The sequence below is a fragment of the Notothenia rossii genome, assembly GCF_949606895.1.
Source record: "Notothenia rossii genome assembly, chromosome: 6".
NCBI lineage: Eukaryota > Metazoa > Chordata > Actinopteri > Perciformes > Nototheniidae > Notothenia > Notothenia rossii.
Window position 1 is genome coordinate 31,212,664 of NC_136909.1, and position 18,735 is coordinate 31,231,398.

Sequence of the window (18,735 nt, forward strand, 5' to 3'; positions counted from 1 at the left end):
AGACGCCCATGTGTACACAAGTATGACACTTATGATGTACAGCAAACAACGCTGAATTAACCCAAAAAAGAAAACAACAGCCCCGGAGCTGTTGACCTCGCAGATGTGCCAAGAGGGACGCACACTAATTCTCCCATCCCCGCAAATTACCACACAAACAAACACACACACACACACACACACACACACACACACACACACACACACACACACACACACACACACACACACACACACACACACACACACACACACACACACACACACACACACACACACACTCTCTCACAAACTCTCACAGTCCTGCCCCCCTCGGTGTCCCATCACTCAGTGACAGTCGGGTTAAATCCACTCTAACGGGTCAGTCTCACTGTCAGGGCCAATTTGACTGTGAGAGAGACACCACATATGTTATGTCGGTAAATGTGTGTGTGTGTGTGTGTGTGTGTGTGTGTGTGTGTGTGTGTGTGTGTGTGTGTGTGTGTGTGTGTGTGTGTGTGTGTGTGGGTGCGGGTGTGTGTGTGTGTGTCTGTTCTGGAAGAGAGATGGGCACAGGGGTGTGAATCAAGCACAGTGTGAGCTTTGTGAAGCTGCAGTAAAGTGATGTGTTATCGTCGGAAATATCACCTCCACCGCATTTTAAAATGTAAAATATGTATAATATACATTTTTGTTTTGTATTTGTTAATTTTCTTTGTTTATTACCAACACCTCTCAAAACCACTACTATTTAACACGTTTTATTTTTACTTTGGTTGGTGGGACCATGGATCAAGAAATTAGATCTTAGTTTCTGTAAATATCTTCTCTCATAAAGGGCTGTAAGAAGCACAGAAGGGATATACGTTCCTGGATTGATTGCTTTGCAAAAATATATTGGTAAATATATTGTTACAGTGATTCTGTAAAAATATGATTTGTGACACCACAGCAAACCATTCATTTTAGATCGCCACATATTAGTCAATATTCGCTAATACACTCAAAAATAAATACAGGTATTCTTGATTTAGAAATTCTATGAAATGCATAACCTGCATACTGAGAAATTACTCCCATATGCCTTTGAATGCCAAAGTACACAAGAGTTTGAAACCTTGGTGTAAAGTTGTGCAGTGTTTGACTGAAGCCAGGTTGTTAATTGTGTTTTAATTCTTTATAATAACTGAATTTCAACTTCAAACAGTGGGTACACTACTTTTACAAGAAGAAGAAAGGCACACAAAAAAGAGATTAAGGAAGACATGAATTACAAAAGGTAAAACAGAAGGAGAAAGATGGCTCCATGATGTACCTGACTCAGGAGATGACCAAGCATTACCAGACTGCTTCACTCTCTCCCACCACCTTAAAACGAAATGGCATGTGCTGGGCCCTGTGCCAGGTGGGTCAAATAAAAGCACACACACACACCCACACACTAGGTTGTATGCCCAGACTCTCGTCTAATAATCATTGCAAACACACACACACTCTCATCGTGCGTAGATTTTCTGTTTGTCTCTTACACACACACACACACACATTTTTTATGCATGTACACACACACACTGACACACAAAGATTCCCTTGATAAACTGGATTTCCTAATCACACACCCCCCTGAGCACTTCATCATAAAACAACAACAGTACTTTAGAAGCCCCACTTTTCCTCCAGCACACACCCAACACACACACAATACACACACTAGAGAGGGGTAGGCATTTTGATGTTTGATACGGTTGACCCAGATCTTGGAGCGTGCGCGGCTGAAGATGCGAGGGGGGAAGAGGGGGAAGGGGGTATCTGGCTGTTATGCATGTATGAGTGAATACGATGATGAGGGGATGAAAGGGCGGTGGGTGTGGGCTGCTTTGCTGCCCAAAGTGATTTTTTAGAGGGTCTAATTTGAAAACCAGCAGGGCGCTGATGGGTAAAAGACGGACAGACCTCAGCAAAGGTCAGAGCGAAAGAGATAAACATAGAGAGAAGGCAACACATAAAGACATTATCAAATTTACACAACGTTTGGAGAGGCTAGGTCCACTATCTGTCTGCCAGCCACGATGGAGGTCCTTTGTGTGAATCATCTGTATTTGTAAAGTAACTAGATCAATGTGGTTTGTTTTTATAATACTAATCTGCCATCTTTATTCCTTATCAGATAAACACTGTGTTTACAGTGCTTATATTTGGTTCACTTGACAGCTAGTAGATTCACAATACTGCTTTGTTATACAATACTTTTGTAAAACAATTTATCTTTAAAAGGAAACTGTAGATGAAGAGAAATTACATGTGTTGATGTGTGTTATATGAGCTGATATTGACACTATTGCACCACCATTTAACATGTTAATACATTGTGGGCTGATGGCCTCAATGTTCACCATGGAAATAATCTTGATACAAATAATACTTCAAACACTTTTCATAGTTATAGAGGAAGAGGTTCTTGTCAGTATCTTTATTAGTCCTCTTTATGTCTTCTTCTTCACTCTAAATCCCTTATAAAAAGATAAAATCTCCTCCTCGTGCTGATAACCAAGCACATCCTGAGCCAGTACCTGGTGCAGGTTGCCTCCAACTCCTGACACAGATAGACAGAGTGCCTAAAAGAACTGCCAAACTGCTTGACCTCAACAGAAATGGGGGAGTTGTTTTCTCTGTCTTATCTACATCTTATGTTTCTTTTATCTACCCTTTGAACTTTGAAAGACCTGGCAGCAGACAGAACGTTGTATTGGGCGGAAACTGATATTTGTAACATCTTGTCATGGAAAAAAAAAGAGGAAACTGGACTAGTATCATACATCTTCAAATATAACTCCTCGAACGTTCATTGTCCGCCTTGTCTTCTGTACAATAAATGACGAACACAAGAAGAACGGCAGCAGTCGTCCCAATGAGGAGCATGACTGATTCCCATTTTTCTCAGATGGCTTCATCTATTTTGAATACAGACCCCCCTAGGAGTGCTGGCCGAGTACTCTCCGGTCGGGTAATGGAAACGGAATGGGAAAAGGGAACAGCCTTGTTACATTTGGTTTTTATTCAGAGGCAAGATAGGCAGAGGATGAGATAAATGTGTGCCCTAATCAGCATGTGCGATTGGTGGAGCAGGAACAGGCCGGGGGAAGGTATATGAACACATACAACTGATAAAAGTGCGGCATGGTGGAAGTTTGCAGGTAGAGAAAAACAAACGGCGTAATAAATGAAGGTGAGACCCAGAAAATAAAGGAAAGGGAAGGAGTCCAGAGTGTTAAAGGGAGATGGATGAGACGGGATATGAATGTAAGAAGAAAGAATAGAAGTCAGACAGAGAGTTTTATCTGACTCTCACAGCCCTGGTGATATGACAGGCTTGGCAATCCAAAGCGTTTTACCACGCCACCCCCCACCCAGAACAATCTTCTTTCTGCCTAACACACACACCCTCCTGCAGAGAACAACCACACACACACACACACACACACACACACACACACACACACACACACACACACACACACACACACACACACACACACACACACACACACACACACACACACACAACCTGCACCCCCATCCTGCCTGCCATCCGCCCATCTCCTCCCTTCCTGCCACCCTCCATCTCGCTGTGCAGGATAATCCTTCCACCACCCCGCCAAATACCACCGCTCAGTAAAAAGATATTTCCAAGGTCTGGTTTGGAGACAGTCGCATTCTGCATGCTCATACAAAAAGCAAAGACACTGCACACATGCAGATGAAATGACACACACACACACACACACACACACACACACACACACACACACACACACACACACACACACACACACACACACACACACACAACTTTTAAGATACAGACTCTCCCGATACGCAGCATCTGCCTTTCACAGATAATTACACCCCACCCTCCCTTATCCTCATTTTGCTCCCCATATCCATCGTTTCAAGGCTGGCAAGATACTTGTGATTGTCAATATGGAGAATGCACGCGTCATCGAAAATCCAGGCATTGTGTTGTTGTTGTTGTTTGTTCTCCATCCATCCTCTCCCGCTAATGTGAATCACAAGGGGGGGAAGACAAGGACTTGCAATGACTCATGTGAGCCTCATTGAGCAGGGCTAAGAGGCGAACTGAGCTCATATGGTGATGATAAAAGAGCCGTCCAGCCGTTAATTGGTGCTAATGAAGTTGGCTATTTTGTTTTTATTTTGTGTGGCTTACACAAAAAGAACTGGCAAAAGATCCTTTAAATCCTTTACAATCCTGAAATGCAGCTATATTTAACTTGTGTGCAGACATTCAAATAATTTGTAACACATCTGATTTAGAAAAACAATGTAATGTGATGTATGGAGCAAAACAAATTATTCCAAAAATAAAATTGCATGAAAACTAAAATCATAAACACTATACCCACATACCCGCAATGATAAAATGACAACTCTCCATTCTATAGTCCGTTTTCTTGTGCTATATTTGAACAAAAAGTGCAAATCTTACTGACAATGTTTCTCCAAGAAAGGTGTTTGCAGCAGGGGAAATGAACAAAAGACACATTCTACTTGTAAATAGAGCTGCTTCTCATATTTAAATCCAAATCCTGTCTCGTATCCAATTCGTCAAGATTAAAAGTGAATTCACTCAAAAATATTTCAGGGCAGAAAGGTGCTCTTCTGTTTTATTTATGAGCAGCTGAGAGGCTGCTGCAGGGCATCCCCATTGGTGCCAGGGTTTGTTAGCAGATAAACAGGGACGGATTCAAACAACTCACAAAGAGAGTCAGGAACAGGCTGAGAACAAAAGGTGAGGGTTGAAGAGGACAAGGAAAGGTGAGAGGTAGGGTGAGGGGAGGGTAGAGAAGAGAGTAAGGGAGGAAGGTCATTAGGTAAGGTGGAGGTGAACAGAGCTGACAGCAGGGGAATATACAAGCTCACAGAGGAGTCACAAGGGACTCCGCCACCACTTAACTCAAGGCATGTGTCTGGCTGTGCCACACGCACACACACGCACACGCACACACACACGCACACGCACACGCACACACACACACACACACACACACACACACACACACACACACACACACACAGCCTCTTCACATCAAAATGATGACTGTAGGTGCTCTGAATCTGACGTTCTTTCTGCAGCTAAGCACAATAGGCAGAGTTCATATATAGGTCATTTCTGGTTGAATTCACAAAGAAGTACTTAAGTAAAATATGTATAGCTAGTTCAGGTATATGAGGTGTGTACGTAAGGCATTACTAACAACACAATACAAAGGAAAAATGCTAAACTAAAGTCACCTTACTGGCCGTTTTACCGGCTGATGATATATTGGTCAAATATTGATAAAAATCAATAGTGATTTGACACATGTATTTAACTGAACATTTAACCAAAAACAAAAACGTTTCCTAACCTTTACCAAAGGGCTAAAGCTAGACTCTGGATGGAAATGTCTATCTCCTCAAGGGCTTACTTGCGGTATATTTATGTAGCTAATCCTCATACTGGAAAATATACTTTCTCCCACAAAGGAAAATTGTATAACACATGTTTAGTATTTTAAACGTATTACTAAGAGACTGAATTGCTCTGTCTCGTAAATAACCTGGTATAGCATATGAATGCACAGCCTGCTCATAAGTCTGGAGATTGTTGTCTGGTGTATTGTACAAGACACTGCAAATACCAAAACAGTGCCGTTTCCATCAGGGGCGGACTGGGACTACAAATCAGCCCGGGACTCTCGACCGGCCCACTTCGGTACCGCCGGCCCACCGCGGTACCGCAAGTAAATACCGCTAGTAAATTGTCGACAGGGCCGGTGGAATTGTATTTTCACTGGCCCCACCATTGTAACCACTGGCCCGGAGCATTCGTCCAAAAAAAAATCGACTAATAATGAATAAAATTAACACATTTGTTGCAATAGTAATTTAATCACTAACTATATATTATATACTATACTAAATATTGTGGTCATTGTTAAAAAATGTCTGCTCTTATTATGAGTATTATTATTTGTATAATGCACTTTCTGCCTTCCTGTCATTAGGAGTTAGACATGTCATGGCTATGTAATTGATTGGATAGACCCTTCATTATCCTAAACTGCTGGCACATTTCGCCAATACCTTTATATTGTCTACTCTTCACTTACTTGTCAGCATGGTCGGCATTGATGTACAGAGCCGACAGAAGACCTTGTTTATATTGGCATCATATTGAGAGGTGCAGTGATGCGTCATAAAACCAGGAAGTAAGCCGCTGGTTCCCTCGACAAAAAGCAATGGTATTTCTCCTCACGGTTTTGGAAAATAGCTGGAAATAAGGTCTGTGGAAAACAAACCTGTTTGATAAATGCACGTTTTGTTCAGCCGGATAATCTCCACATGTCTACCCTACTTTTATATTTTTAATCTAAATCGATAGATTATAAAAGGGTTTTAGGACGCGTCACTGCACCACTAGCCAACTCCATCGATCAAGCTGGCTGAAACTTTCTCTCCCTCTTCTTCTCATGCTCCCTGTCCCGGTCTAAAGAAAACATCCACCATACTCAGAGAATTGGTTTAGCTCTGCAGCTGAAAGCCAGACCAGATAAGAGAACTATGAAGAGGAGTTTAGAGGATGACAACAAGCCACCAAGCAGCATATGGAATTTTAATTGAGCACTGTATTTGGTTTGCAGCACTGATTAATTAAAGGGTCACAGTCATTTTGGTCGACACTCTGTGCTTTGACAGGGTTTGACTGGGTGCTTTGATTGTGTGAAGAGATCATCATTTTGTTGATGTCTGATAAACTATGACTTAAAAAAATAAACAAAGGAGATAAAAACAGCTTTCAGCTCTATTCACAATAAAAAGCAGGAAGTTAGCCTTGATTTGGAGTCTTTTTCATGTGGACGCAACTCTGTGGTCAAAGGTCAAATGTCCGGCTCACTATAACCTCAGATCCGTCCCATTCTTGTCAATGTGATATTTCAGGACCATATTGAGGGAATTTCTTCAAAGTTGGGACAAATGTACACTTGGACAGGAGGTTGAACTGATTAGGTTTTTTTTGACAAAAAAGGGTCACTGTGATCTCACTAAACATGGTTTTGGCAATAACTCAAGAAATAATTAGCTAAATATCACAAATGACAAGATAACATATAAGTGAGTTTGGATGGACATAGATGTACTGTAACTTTGTAACTTGGCTGACAGAGGCATACAACCGCGAGGCAGTAAATCTAGTTTTTTTTTTTTTAAATGTACAAGTGCAGGTTCCAAATAGCCTCCATCTCAATGTGAGAAAATCTGCTTACAGTTCTGTTTCATATGGATGTTGAGAGATGTATCCATAGATCTCCTAATTTTGCTCTCAAAGTGCACCAGATTGATGCTTTTTTTTTTTTAACGGTGGAGCATGCCCCTAGAGGAGATTAGGTCCGTCCCCCACTTAAATCATGTTCACATGGATAGGATACTAACACATTTGCACACATCTTGTGTCCATATCGTTCTGTTTTGGTGTTCATGCCACAACAGTGCGCATGCATGCATGCGCGAGTCATGGTAGAATATCTGGATTAAGAGGTTGCTTTTTCTTTGCACAGTATGAAAGAAAGGCGAAATGAATGGGCTGTGATTTTAGTTTTTTTCAGAGGTTGAGTTCGAGTACGACCCTCGGAGGATGTTGTAAAAATTTAAATGGCCCTTGAGAGGAAAAAGGTTCCCCACCCCTGCTCTAATCTATCTCTGTAAAAATCTGTGTAATATCAATTGATTTTATTTCAACAATGTTTATAACATCAATATGGTGAACTAAATAAGGCTGAAGAAGTGCAAAAGGATGTGTTAGGTCTTACATTCTAAATGAGTCAGATCTTATCCTCCTTCCAGGCCCGGACTGGCCATCGGGAGGACCGGGAGATTTCCCGATGGCCTGGCCTGTTAAGTGGCCTGCTGGCCTGAGGAATCTTTTTTTTATATATATGTATTGTGAACGCAACGCGGCGCAAATGTGCGTCTGACTCTGCCTCACAGAGGGTGACTGGCTGTCTACATGATGTGGCCTGCCGACATGGCCACTTTCATACAGGTCATACACTAATGCCCTCTATTGGTCTCTGTGTGTCATTCAAGCTCTGGAGCAGTGGTTCCCAACCTGGGGGTCGCGACCCCCTTGGGGGGTCGCCAAAGATCCCAGGGGGGCAGCCAGACCTTAGATGATTTGAGGCCTAATATCATACTTAGAATAAAAAAAAAATAAAAATGTACATATAATTTTTTTTTAAATATCATTTTTTTTTACATATTGTAACGCAATACATGATTGGCGCTAAAAGCCTTGTCTACATTACAATAAAATATAGAAATTAATTGATTAACTAAAATTAAAATTCAAAAAATTCATCTGATACTCCTCCGATTGTCGCCAACATTGACGTTACTGTGTCAGCTTTCATAATAATAACAGTTTGCTGCGCTTGCTAGCTAGCGACCGACTTCATAAGGTGAATATTTTTGTCTTAAAATGTCTGAAAAACGTAAAGGAGATGACAGCTCATCTGCAATCAAAAAGAAAATGAAGACCTACCTAGAGAGCTATCTTAACTTCGGTTTCATGGAGGGAACGGACAAAACCCGCCCAGAGTGTGTGATATGCAGAGAGAAGCTAGCCAACGAAAGCATGAAACCCAGCAAAATGAAGAGACACCAACAGACCATGCACCCAGAAACAGTCGGGCGTGATCGGGACTTTTTCATAAAGAAACAACACCTTGCAAAGGCAAACAAGCCAATGGATATTAGAACAGCGTTTGTTAGGGCTGGCAGCGAGGCCTCTTTTGAATGTGCACTTTTAATAGCAAAGGCAAAGAAACCGCACAACATTGGCGAGCAGCTCATTAAGCCAGCTTACATTAAGATGGTTGAGAAACTGTGCGGCCCGCAGGTGGCGGAGAAGCTAAAAACTGTACCACTGTCAAACAATACGGTGAAAGACAGAATTGAGAAGATGGCAAGTAACTGCGAGTTGCAGCTGCTCGAAAAGCTTGGAAAGGGGCCATTTGCCATACAACTTGATGAAACCACAACTGTAGCCGACGAGGCTGTGCTGATCGTTTTTGTGCAATATATCGATGGGGAAGATTTGAAGCAGGACATTCTTATGTCAGTCAACCTTACCAATACCACCCGGGGTGAGGAAATTTTTACTGCAGTGGATTCTTACCTCTCATCCCACAAGCTTCCCTATGAGAATTTAGTTGCATGTTGCACAGACGGAGCTGCCTCAATGATGGGGAAAAACAAGAGATTTAACAGTCGCTTGAAAGAAAAGGCCCCACACTCCACAATATTTCACTGTGTGATACATCGCCAGGCCCTGGCCAGCAAGAAACTGTCAGAAGACCTCAGCGAAACACTCTCAACTGTTATTAAAATAGTCAATTTCATCAAAGGTCGCCCCACCAACAAGCGTCTATTCGCAGACTTGTGCGAGGATGAAGCGCACCAAACCCTCCTCCTGCACACCGAGGTGCGCTGGCTCTCACGCGGCCGAGTGCTGGCACACTTTGTAGAACTGAAGGAAAAAATTGAAGAGTTCCTACAAACTCGTAACCGCGCACTGTCAGAGCAAGTGACTGAGTCATTCTGGATTAAAACAGCATACCTGGCCGACACCTTCAGTCTCTACAATGAAACAAACAAGCGTCTGCAAGGCGTGGAGTCCAACATTCTCCAATGATGCATTTGTGCGCAAACTGGAGTACAGGGTCGGGAAAATGGAGAGGGGGGAGCTGCAACAGTTTCCACTACTGCTGAAACAATCCCAAAACAATCCTGAAACGGTGCCTGTGTCTGTACGTCGCGAGTTCATCCGCCATATGAACGCACTGCAAACGGAAATGCAATCACGGTTCGCTGACATAGACGAGTATGTCTCCAAGGAATTGTGGGTTTTAGATCCCTTTATTGCCAAAGTTGAGGATGTGGAATACCTGGATTGCGAAGATGAGCTCACCGACATCCAAGCTGACTCGCTGTCAAAGAAATACTTCCAGGAAAAAGGATTCAAAAAGTTTGGGATTCTCAAAGGACCAAGCCTCGCTCCAAAGATCACACTGCATGCCACGACCAGGATTATACTCCCATTCAGTACGACATATCTATCAGAAACAGCCTTCAGCGTACTTGTTGCCATCAAGACAAAAGCACGCAACACACTGGACGTTCACAACGACTTTAGACTGGCTGTCACTCACATTACACCGGACATTCCATCCCTGGCTGCGGGCGTGCAAGCCCAAGGTTCACATTAATGAACCTACTTGAACCTCGTCTTTTCTCTGCTACCTGTTCCATGGCAGACAAGCATTTGATTTACCTGTTTAATATGCCAGTTTTTTTTTATTTTTTATATAGGCCTATGCAACCATATTACCATTTATTTATGAGACATAGTATATTCTTTTGAAGTGTCCTGTTCTTCGACATTTGAAATAAATATGATGCATACATTTGCAAGTTAGTAGCTAATAAAAGCATACAAAGACAGAAATGTATCATTTTTTCTTTAATATAAATGTTTCTTCTGCGCGTAAAGTGCCGGTTTCAGTTGGATTATTTGTCACAGTTGCTCCGATCAGATCGGTCTCCTCCATTTTGTAGATTATTTACGATTTTTTAATCCACATAAACACATCGCCAAAATCCGGCTTACTTTGAGCATGTGTTTTAAACAGTTGAATCCCTTTGTGAATTGTTTCCACTTGCGCCGTCCTTTAATTTCTTGATACAGCGGGCATCCAAATTCATTAATCCTGAGTCCAATAACCAATAAAGTCACTCCAATAGTGCTCCTTCATTACGCTTTCATCCTCCTTTAATGAAATACTTCACATTCATCCAGTTTGTGACAGTAGTTGTAGCATTTTTGAGACTTTTAAACTTTCCGCTGTTACCAGGCACGGCTTTCACTACCCGATCTGCCCGATCTGTACTGCGCATGTGCGAGATGTACTACATACGGCAACTGTAATAGGACACTTCACACAGTGGCGTTTGGCAAAGCAGAAAAAGAACACAAAAAAACGGGAGAGATGAGTTATTGTTATGACAACGTGACTTCACTTTTATTTAACAACTCTTTTTATTGGGTTCTTTTATTTGGGGTTAAGTACATTGTCAGAATAAGTGAGACATAGATTTAACTTCTGTTAGACAGCTATATGCCATACATTTTTGCATACATTCACAGTAAATATTTATTCAGTATGATAACTGCCAAACAGAAGTTAAATCCATTTTCTTTTTGTGCTTTGGCAAACGCCACTGTGTCAAGTGTCCTAGTTGGGTTGCCGTACGGAGTTGTCCAGTATGGCAGACCATCTTGCACATGCACAGTACAGATCGGGCAGGGGGGCAGATCGGCAACAGCGATAATTAAAGTTTCAAAGTTTTGGGGGGTCGCAAATTCCAACAGGAGTCATTTAGGGGGGCCCTGGGTGAAAAAGGTTGGGAACCCCTGCTCTGGAGGGTGTGTTTGTGTGGCGCGAGCGAGCGAGAAAGCGCGCGCACCGGTTACGTTTATTGTTGTTAGCATCTGGTGCTAGCTAGCTGCGCTAACGGATATAATGAGCTGTCAACAAGGTGGAGGAGAGTCCTCTCCTGTCAGACTGAGAGACTGATAACTACAGCTCAGGTGAGGTAAAGGACTCTGAGTGTTTAGATAGTTAACTTAGGTTCTCTTTGGGTCTCAAACGGTTTGGTCACCATTTATGTAAACACATTTTTCCATTTGAAGGGGGAGTGATTAGTCAAATACGCATGAATAATAAAAAATGTTTTTAACTAGGTGAAAAAAGATAAGATAAACTTTAAAAACTTGTTGAGAGCTAAAACTAGTCTTTGCTGCTGCCTCAAAGAGGAGCAGGGGGATAGGAGGGAGACAGGTGAGGCTGATTCAGGAGCCCACACACTCACAACTATAAATGAACCAAAAACAAATAAATAAACAAGTTTCAATGTTTTTTCATATTGGATGGTATCTTATTGTTTATGGCCATGTCCTTATATGATTTTATGATTATTTAAATGTCTACAGTTCTGTTTCATATGGGTGTAGTTTCTTTATTTCCCCCTCAAAGTGCACCAGATTGATGCATTTAAGTCCAACATTTCAACAAAAAAATCTTACCGGGGGAGCATGCCCCCGGACCCCCCTAGAAGATTTGCGTTCCACCTCCACTTAAAATATGTTCACATGGATAGGTTTCTAAATAGATTTGCAAAATTTTTTTAAATAGTAACCCATGTCCATATGTTTATTCTGGGGTAGTAGATTTAAAGTTTAGGGCTATCACTATGGGCAGCAAGGCTGTAAATATTGACAAATAAATCCAGGAAAATGGCACAAAAGAAAACTGGTTGTGGCCTGGCTGGGTGTATAATTCCCGACCTGACTTATTGTCCCATTCCAGCCCTTCCTGTTGACAGCAACGCTGTAGTAAAACGCCACCACGGCCAGAACACCAACGCTAACAAACCCCACACTCACCAAGGGATGGCAGAGGATTGCAACATCGATGACGACAATGTCGCCAAGCCAGGGGATGGCACAGAAGGTCGGGGGTGCAGCGATGCTCCCTGAAGGTGCAATTAGCGCTCCACTACGGGAACAATGCCAGACAGGGTTCCTCCTCTGAACCAGAACATTGTCACACTAATTAATAAGTCAGTCTCATCAGGGCGGTTTCAACACAATAACAACAATAACAGGAAGGGCACGAGAACAAGGGGAAGGGTTATTGTGTGCTAACAACTGCGTCAGACTATTCTGTTAAAGAAAGACAATATAATTTGTTTACATTGTTAAAAAGTTCCTTGGTAAATTACATCTTCAAAGATTTAAGGAGCACTTGTATGCCTTATTTGTTTTTACCTACCTAGCATTGAAAAAATACAACACTTCCAGAACCCTCACAAATATCACAAGAACATGTTTTTCTTTCAATACTTTAAAAAAAACTGTACAAAAGAATCTTTCTACATCATGCAGGAGAAAAATCTCCCAGAATGCAATTCAGCGATACTGCCGTTTTTTAAGAAGCGATATGAACAAACTATTTACGGTTTTAGATGTATGGCAACTAACTACCAAACTCAGTGGTTTCTGCACATCTTTGCAGTCACTTTGGGATTGTGTCTGCCAGGATTTCCCAGTATTCCATAAACAGTTTTGTCCCCAATGAAGGATGACATAAAAAGTAGGGTAAAGTCAAACTTGTACCTTTTCCTAACTCACTCTCCAGCTCTTATCACAGTTCCACCACCTAAAACCTTTGGGACAGAGAACATCTTGAGAGGAAAAGGCACAGCTGTGAATGAAGACGCTAACGATGGCTCTGTAGCACCTCGTTAGTGTGATTAGAGACACCTGCAGTTGGAGCCTGTGTTTGATGAGACCATAAATAACAACCAAAAAATAAGGGAAAGTTTGTGCATAAACTTGTAAATTACAATATTTAAGATATTTGAATGAATATTTTCACTTACCCAAAAATGGTCCCACTACAGAGACAAGAAAAACTAAAGTAAGCTAGCACGTGTGACGGACAAAGACTACAAAATAAACAAAAAATGCTCTCATTATATTCACATTCTGATGTGTGTTCCCAAGTGCCTATGTTCCCAAATTCAAAATTCTGACACATAAAGATACATTTGAGTAATTTTCCAGGGCCCCATGCTAACTTCCAAGTATGTGTTGCCATAAAACATGCATTATTTAGCTAACCCAGAGCTCGGGAACTTCATTTTCATGGTCTTAATGTGGAATGAATTGTTTGGGAACCAGCTTGGTCTCATTCACAGGTTGTCAAAAATGTACTTGTTTAAACCCAAACTATAATCTTTTTTTGTCTAAACCTGTGTGAAAGATTTGGGGAAAATAGGACCATAGGCAATCACCCGTCACAAGATGACATGAAGTCCACTTGAAACCACGACTTCTAAATGTATCGTGGTTTTTGTATGGATTTGAAAAATTATTATGTATATAATGCTTTACACAAAACACCCTGAAAAAGCTATTTTCTTCACACCGATATTCTTTAAAACACTGTGAAGAAAAGCTCTGCTCTGTGGCTAAGCAGCTGATCCCTGCTCTTTAGGCACACGGAGGTCTGGTTGCCTTGCTCAAGGGCAAAGTAGCTGATGACATTTGATGCTCAGCTGCAACCAAACAGTGCCAAATAAAGGATTAGTTTATTGCATCTGTGAAATGTGTTTTTTTGACACTGAAGAAACATTTTTGAAACCCCCAAAAATACAGAGTAAACCCAAGACACTTTGCAGCATTCAGACATTCACTGCAACTTTCTTCTATACTCTAAAATGCTTCAGCAGAACTCAGAGGGGTGTTGGTGCTCCTTTGGGGCAGCCTAAACCTCAAAACAGCATTAATGTTCAATGCATCCCCTCTCTGGGTGCTTTAGATGTAGATTAATATTTTAATATCTTCTGGCCATAATCACATCACAGCCCTATATTCTGGGCTGAAGCCATCATTCCTTCGGCTGGGTCTTTGTAGAATCGTAGAGTCGTCTCAGACATGTGGGATTATGAAACTGTCGAGCATGCATGGAGATATATTGTGAGCTGTGTATGTGAGATGAAAGAAACCGTCTGGGACTACACACCCTTAAAATCTGTGAGTGATGCATGCCCCCCCCCCCCCCCCCCCCCTTCTCAAGGGAAACATTTCACATTTGTATTTTCTCATGAAGAAGGTTTTGTTTTTATTGTTTGTATTTTATCAGGACGCACCTGTTTTTCACACCTGTGTGTGCATCCTCATGAGATCTGTTTAGTGTAGTTTAATTTGATGGAACTTTTCCGAACACAAGCATCTTGTTTGGACTTCATTTGCTTTATTTGATAACTTAAAGTTTTTGTTTCTACGGTTGAAATTCTTGAAAATAATTCATTAATACAATTATTCTTAAGACATTTCTTCTCACCATGATATGGAGATTGTCATGTATGCGTGTCTTCATGAGGAAATCTTTGTTTTTAAGTATATCTGAATCTATTTAAGCTCCGTGGTCATTTGGACAATTGTGGCTTATTGATTTGTGAGTTTATTCCAACTGTGATTTTCTTCTTTCGAACATTGATAATGACAAGAGCTAACGAGGAACCAATGACATCAAAAATAAGTGACATGGTTCAAAGCTTAAGATAAAATATAAATGTCCAAAATGTAAAAAAAATGTATTTATGATTTTACGGCTTGTTTTAAGATAGAAGAAGAAAATAATGAAAAGTGTTGCATTTAACCTTTTCTCTTTTCTTGTCTCATAGGTTGTCCAATTGAACAGCTTCCTCCTGGGGCCCTCTGCTGACAGACCCTACTAGTGCGGGAGCTTCATGAGTGTGTGCACTTAACCCCCTGTGTGTGGTGTGTGTGTGTGTGTGTGTGCGTGTGTGTGTGTGTGTGTGTGTGTGTGTGTGTGTGTGTGTGTGTGTGTGTGTGTGTGTGTGTGTGTGTGTGTGTGTGTGTGTGGGTGTGGGTGTGGGTGTGTGTGTGTGTGTGTGTGTGTGTGTGTGTGTGTGTGTGGCACCATGCTGTGGACAGTGATCCTAGCGCTGCTGGTGCTTCTCCTGCTGCAGACTCAGCTCTCTGTGTGCTTAAGGGGATTACGCAGCGGGGTTTCCAGCTCCTCCTCTTCCTCTTCATCTTCCTCTTCCTCGTCCTCCTCGTCCTCCTCCCCCAATGCCACCCAGCAGCGGTTGCCTGGAGCGATTATCATTGGGGTGCGGAAAGGCGGCACCAGAGCCCTGCTGGAGATGCTCAACCTGCACCAGGACGTGGAGGTGGCAAAGGCCGAGGTAGCGGACCATAACTTTCACCTCATAATTATACTAACAACAGTGGTGGGAAGTAACTGAGTACATTTACTCCAGTACAGTGCAATTTTGTTCAATCTTCTGTTACTTTAGTTAGTCTCTCAGTCAAATATTGTACTTTGCAATCCATTAGCTGCAGTTATATGTTTACATTCACCCTGTGACTATAAAATACCAATCAGTACCACCTGGATTATCTACAACATTTCAATGCTGTTTAAAGGTCACCACATTTAGAATTTACTGCGTGGTGTGTTTTTAAAAAAAAGTGCTTAGTTGTTATACACTGATATACTTGTCCAATAATAGTTTCTGTATTTGTATTATTGTAGGGCTTTCAGTACTTTGACAATATTTCTATGACGGTAGAGCAACAAATACTTACGCTAAACATGACCCTACTCCTCCTGACATTGTCACACTTTGCTAAATACTACTTTAGGGATTGATGAAGGGTAACAACTGCCTGACGGATTTGGCTGAAACTCTAACAAGTAAACACGCATAAAGAAATCAAAGACTGCTGCAAACACAAATGAACATAAGTACTGTTCTTATCCTCCTATCCCCAATAAACTTCACTGTTTCATACCTGGTACAAATAACCGTTTGCTCATGATCATATTACATTACATTTGTTACAAATAATTCATCAAGTTTAAGCTGTAAACATGTTTAGGTGAATTTCCCACTCCAGGGGAACTTTTCCCCTATTATAATCAGAGGCATACATTAAATGAGAACAAAGAAATCATATGTCTCGCAGTGTACTTACATGGTTATGAATGATGACGGCCTGTCCCGAAGAGGCTGCACACAGAGAAATCCTAATCAGGGTAGTTTGAGGTGAAGACTGCAAGTTGGAAAGTTAGCTCAAAGTAATAGATTGCTCTTGGCAAGATGGGGAAGAAATAAAAGAGCTCAGTGTCTTGGAGATGTATCATCCCTACACACTCTGAGAAGAGAAGTTTGCAACCCTACTGCAGGTGCATTTTATGGTCAGGCTTTGTTTTCATGCATGTAGCTTATTTTCATTTTCTTTATCAACACCACATCTGGTTTCCCTCTGTTAGGTGCACTACTTCAACATCGAGGAGCACTTCCGCCGAGGCCTGGCATGGTACAAAGCCCAGATGCCCTTCACTCTTCCTGGTCAGCTGACGGTGGAGAAGACCCCCGGCTACTTTGCGTCCCCTCAGGCTCCTGCACGAGTCTGGGCCTTGAACCCCGCCGTGCGCTTGTTGCTCATCGTCCGGGACCCGGCTGAGAGGCTGATCTCCGACTACACCCAGGTCCTGCACAACCGCCTGACCCGCCACAAGCCCTACCAGCCTCTCGAGGAGCTCCTGATCAACAAGGGGCACATCGACCCAGCCTACAAGGCGCTGCAGAGGAGCCTGTATCACCAGCATCTGGCCCGCTGGCTGGAGGTCTTCCCCAGGGAGCAGATCCACGTGGTGGACGGCGACGCACTCATTCAGGATCCCTTCCCCGAGCTGAGAAAGGCAGAGAGGTTTCTGGACCTGCCGCCCAGGATAAGCCCCGACAACTTTTACTACAACACCACCAAGGGCTTCTACTGCCTCCTGTCTGCGGGACACGACAAGTGCCTGGACGAGTCCAAAGGCAGGCCGCATGCGCCGCTGAGCACCCAGGCCTTTCAGAAGCTTTGTCGCTACTTCAGGAAGCCCAACAAGATGTTCTTCGAAATGATAGGAAGGTCGTTCTCCTGGTGCTGAACCAGTGGTGAAAAGCCACTGTGGAGATGAAACAGCTCCTGTACAATGCCGACACATTCAGGGACAGAAGGGGAGAAAGAACTGTGGTTTGTGTTTTTGTAGGTAGAAGAGTGGAAAGAGTCTTATTTCAATTTATTTCACAAACATTGCTTGTTGTTGATAACACTCAGGTGTAAATGTGGCCAAAGAGAGCAGATGAAAAACGTAGAGAAGTACAACTACTCGTGTGGCAAACACAAACCTTTACGACGACCAAGCTGGTGCCTCTTTGGATAAACTCACTTGACGAAGCTACGACAACTGTGCCATACGCAAGTTTGAAACTATATACGACTAACTCCTTTTGAGTGATCATTTGTGGGGTGTGCAGACTTTGAGGTGACACAAGTGGTGAAAAGATGGATGAATTTGTTGCACTATGAACTATTGCATAATAAAAAGAAGCCAATCAAGGTTCAACTTCAAACAAATAACTTTTAAATCAGATTTTTCTAACAGTTGTTACTTGTTGTGTGTAAGTATAAATGCTTAGTTGATTTATTTGCTTTTTTACAAGACAGACTTTTAGAGAAACTTTGAGTGAAAACACCTTTATTTTGCTATAGCTCTTTTGAACGTCCCCTTGAAAACTTGCTTTTTGGTTCTTATCTTACATTCAAGGCCAATGTAGTACCATTTTTTTGTTTGTGTTTTTTAAAATGTCCTTCTAATAAACGTGCTCAGTACAGTCTCCTGCCTTTTAAGAGTCTCCATGAGGGTTTATGGGTTTAAAAACATCAAACATAAAGACACAGAGTCACTGACAGGTCTCTCTGAAAGCTCCTCTCAAGTGCATGAAGATGTTCTCTGTCAGGGTCTATCTGACAGACTCCTCTCATTGAGGATCAAAGGACGCCTCCGTTCCCTTTTCATCGTGAAGTTATTCCTAAAGAATTACCTCAGGTTTCACCACCACACTGTAACAAATCACACCTGTAAGTCACCTGGGTGTCTATGTGTGGTAATTCAAAGCCAGAATGGATGACTTTAGATAATTCAGTTCATCTGGAAGGACTAGATCAAACCGACATGTCATGACATCAACGTTTAAGTTATAGGA

The 18,735-nt window shown here is 42.1% G+C and overlaps 1 protein-coding gene across 3 annotated transcripts in view; it reads left to right on the plus strand.

Annotated features, from left to right (window-relative positions):
• hs3st1l2 (heparan sulfate (glucosamine) 3-O-sulfotransferase 1-like 2) overlaps positions 1-18,366 on the plus strand; it is a 30,630-nt gene extending 12,264 nt beyond the window's left edge. Inside the window, exons 1-4 of one of the 3 annotated variants that reach the window (XM_079687437.1) lie at positions 11,365-11,689; positions 12,468-12,639; positions 15,352-15,879; positions 16,971-18,366. In XM_079687437.1, the coding sequence (XP_079543563.1) occupies positions 15,613-15,879; positions 16,971-17,636 (933 nt within the window). In that variant the 5' untranslated portion in view covers positions 11,365-11,689; positions 12,468-12,639; positions 15,352-15,612 and the 3' untranslated portion in view covers positions 17,637-18,366. Of the gene's footprint in view, positions 1-11,364; positions 11,690-12,467; positions 12,640-15,351; positions 15,880-16,970 lie in introns of those variants that run through there. The other 2 variants (XM_079687436.1, XM_079687435.1) reach the window with 2 other exon arrangements.
• Positions 18,367-18,735: the final 369 nt, after the last annotated feature.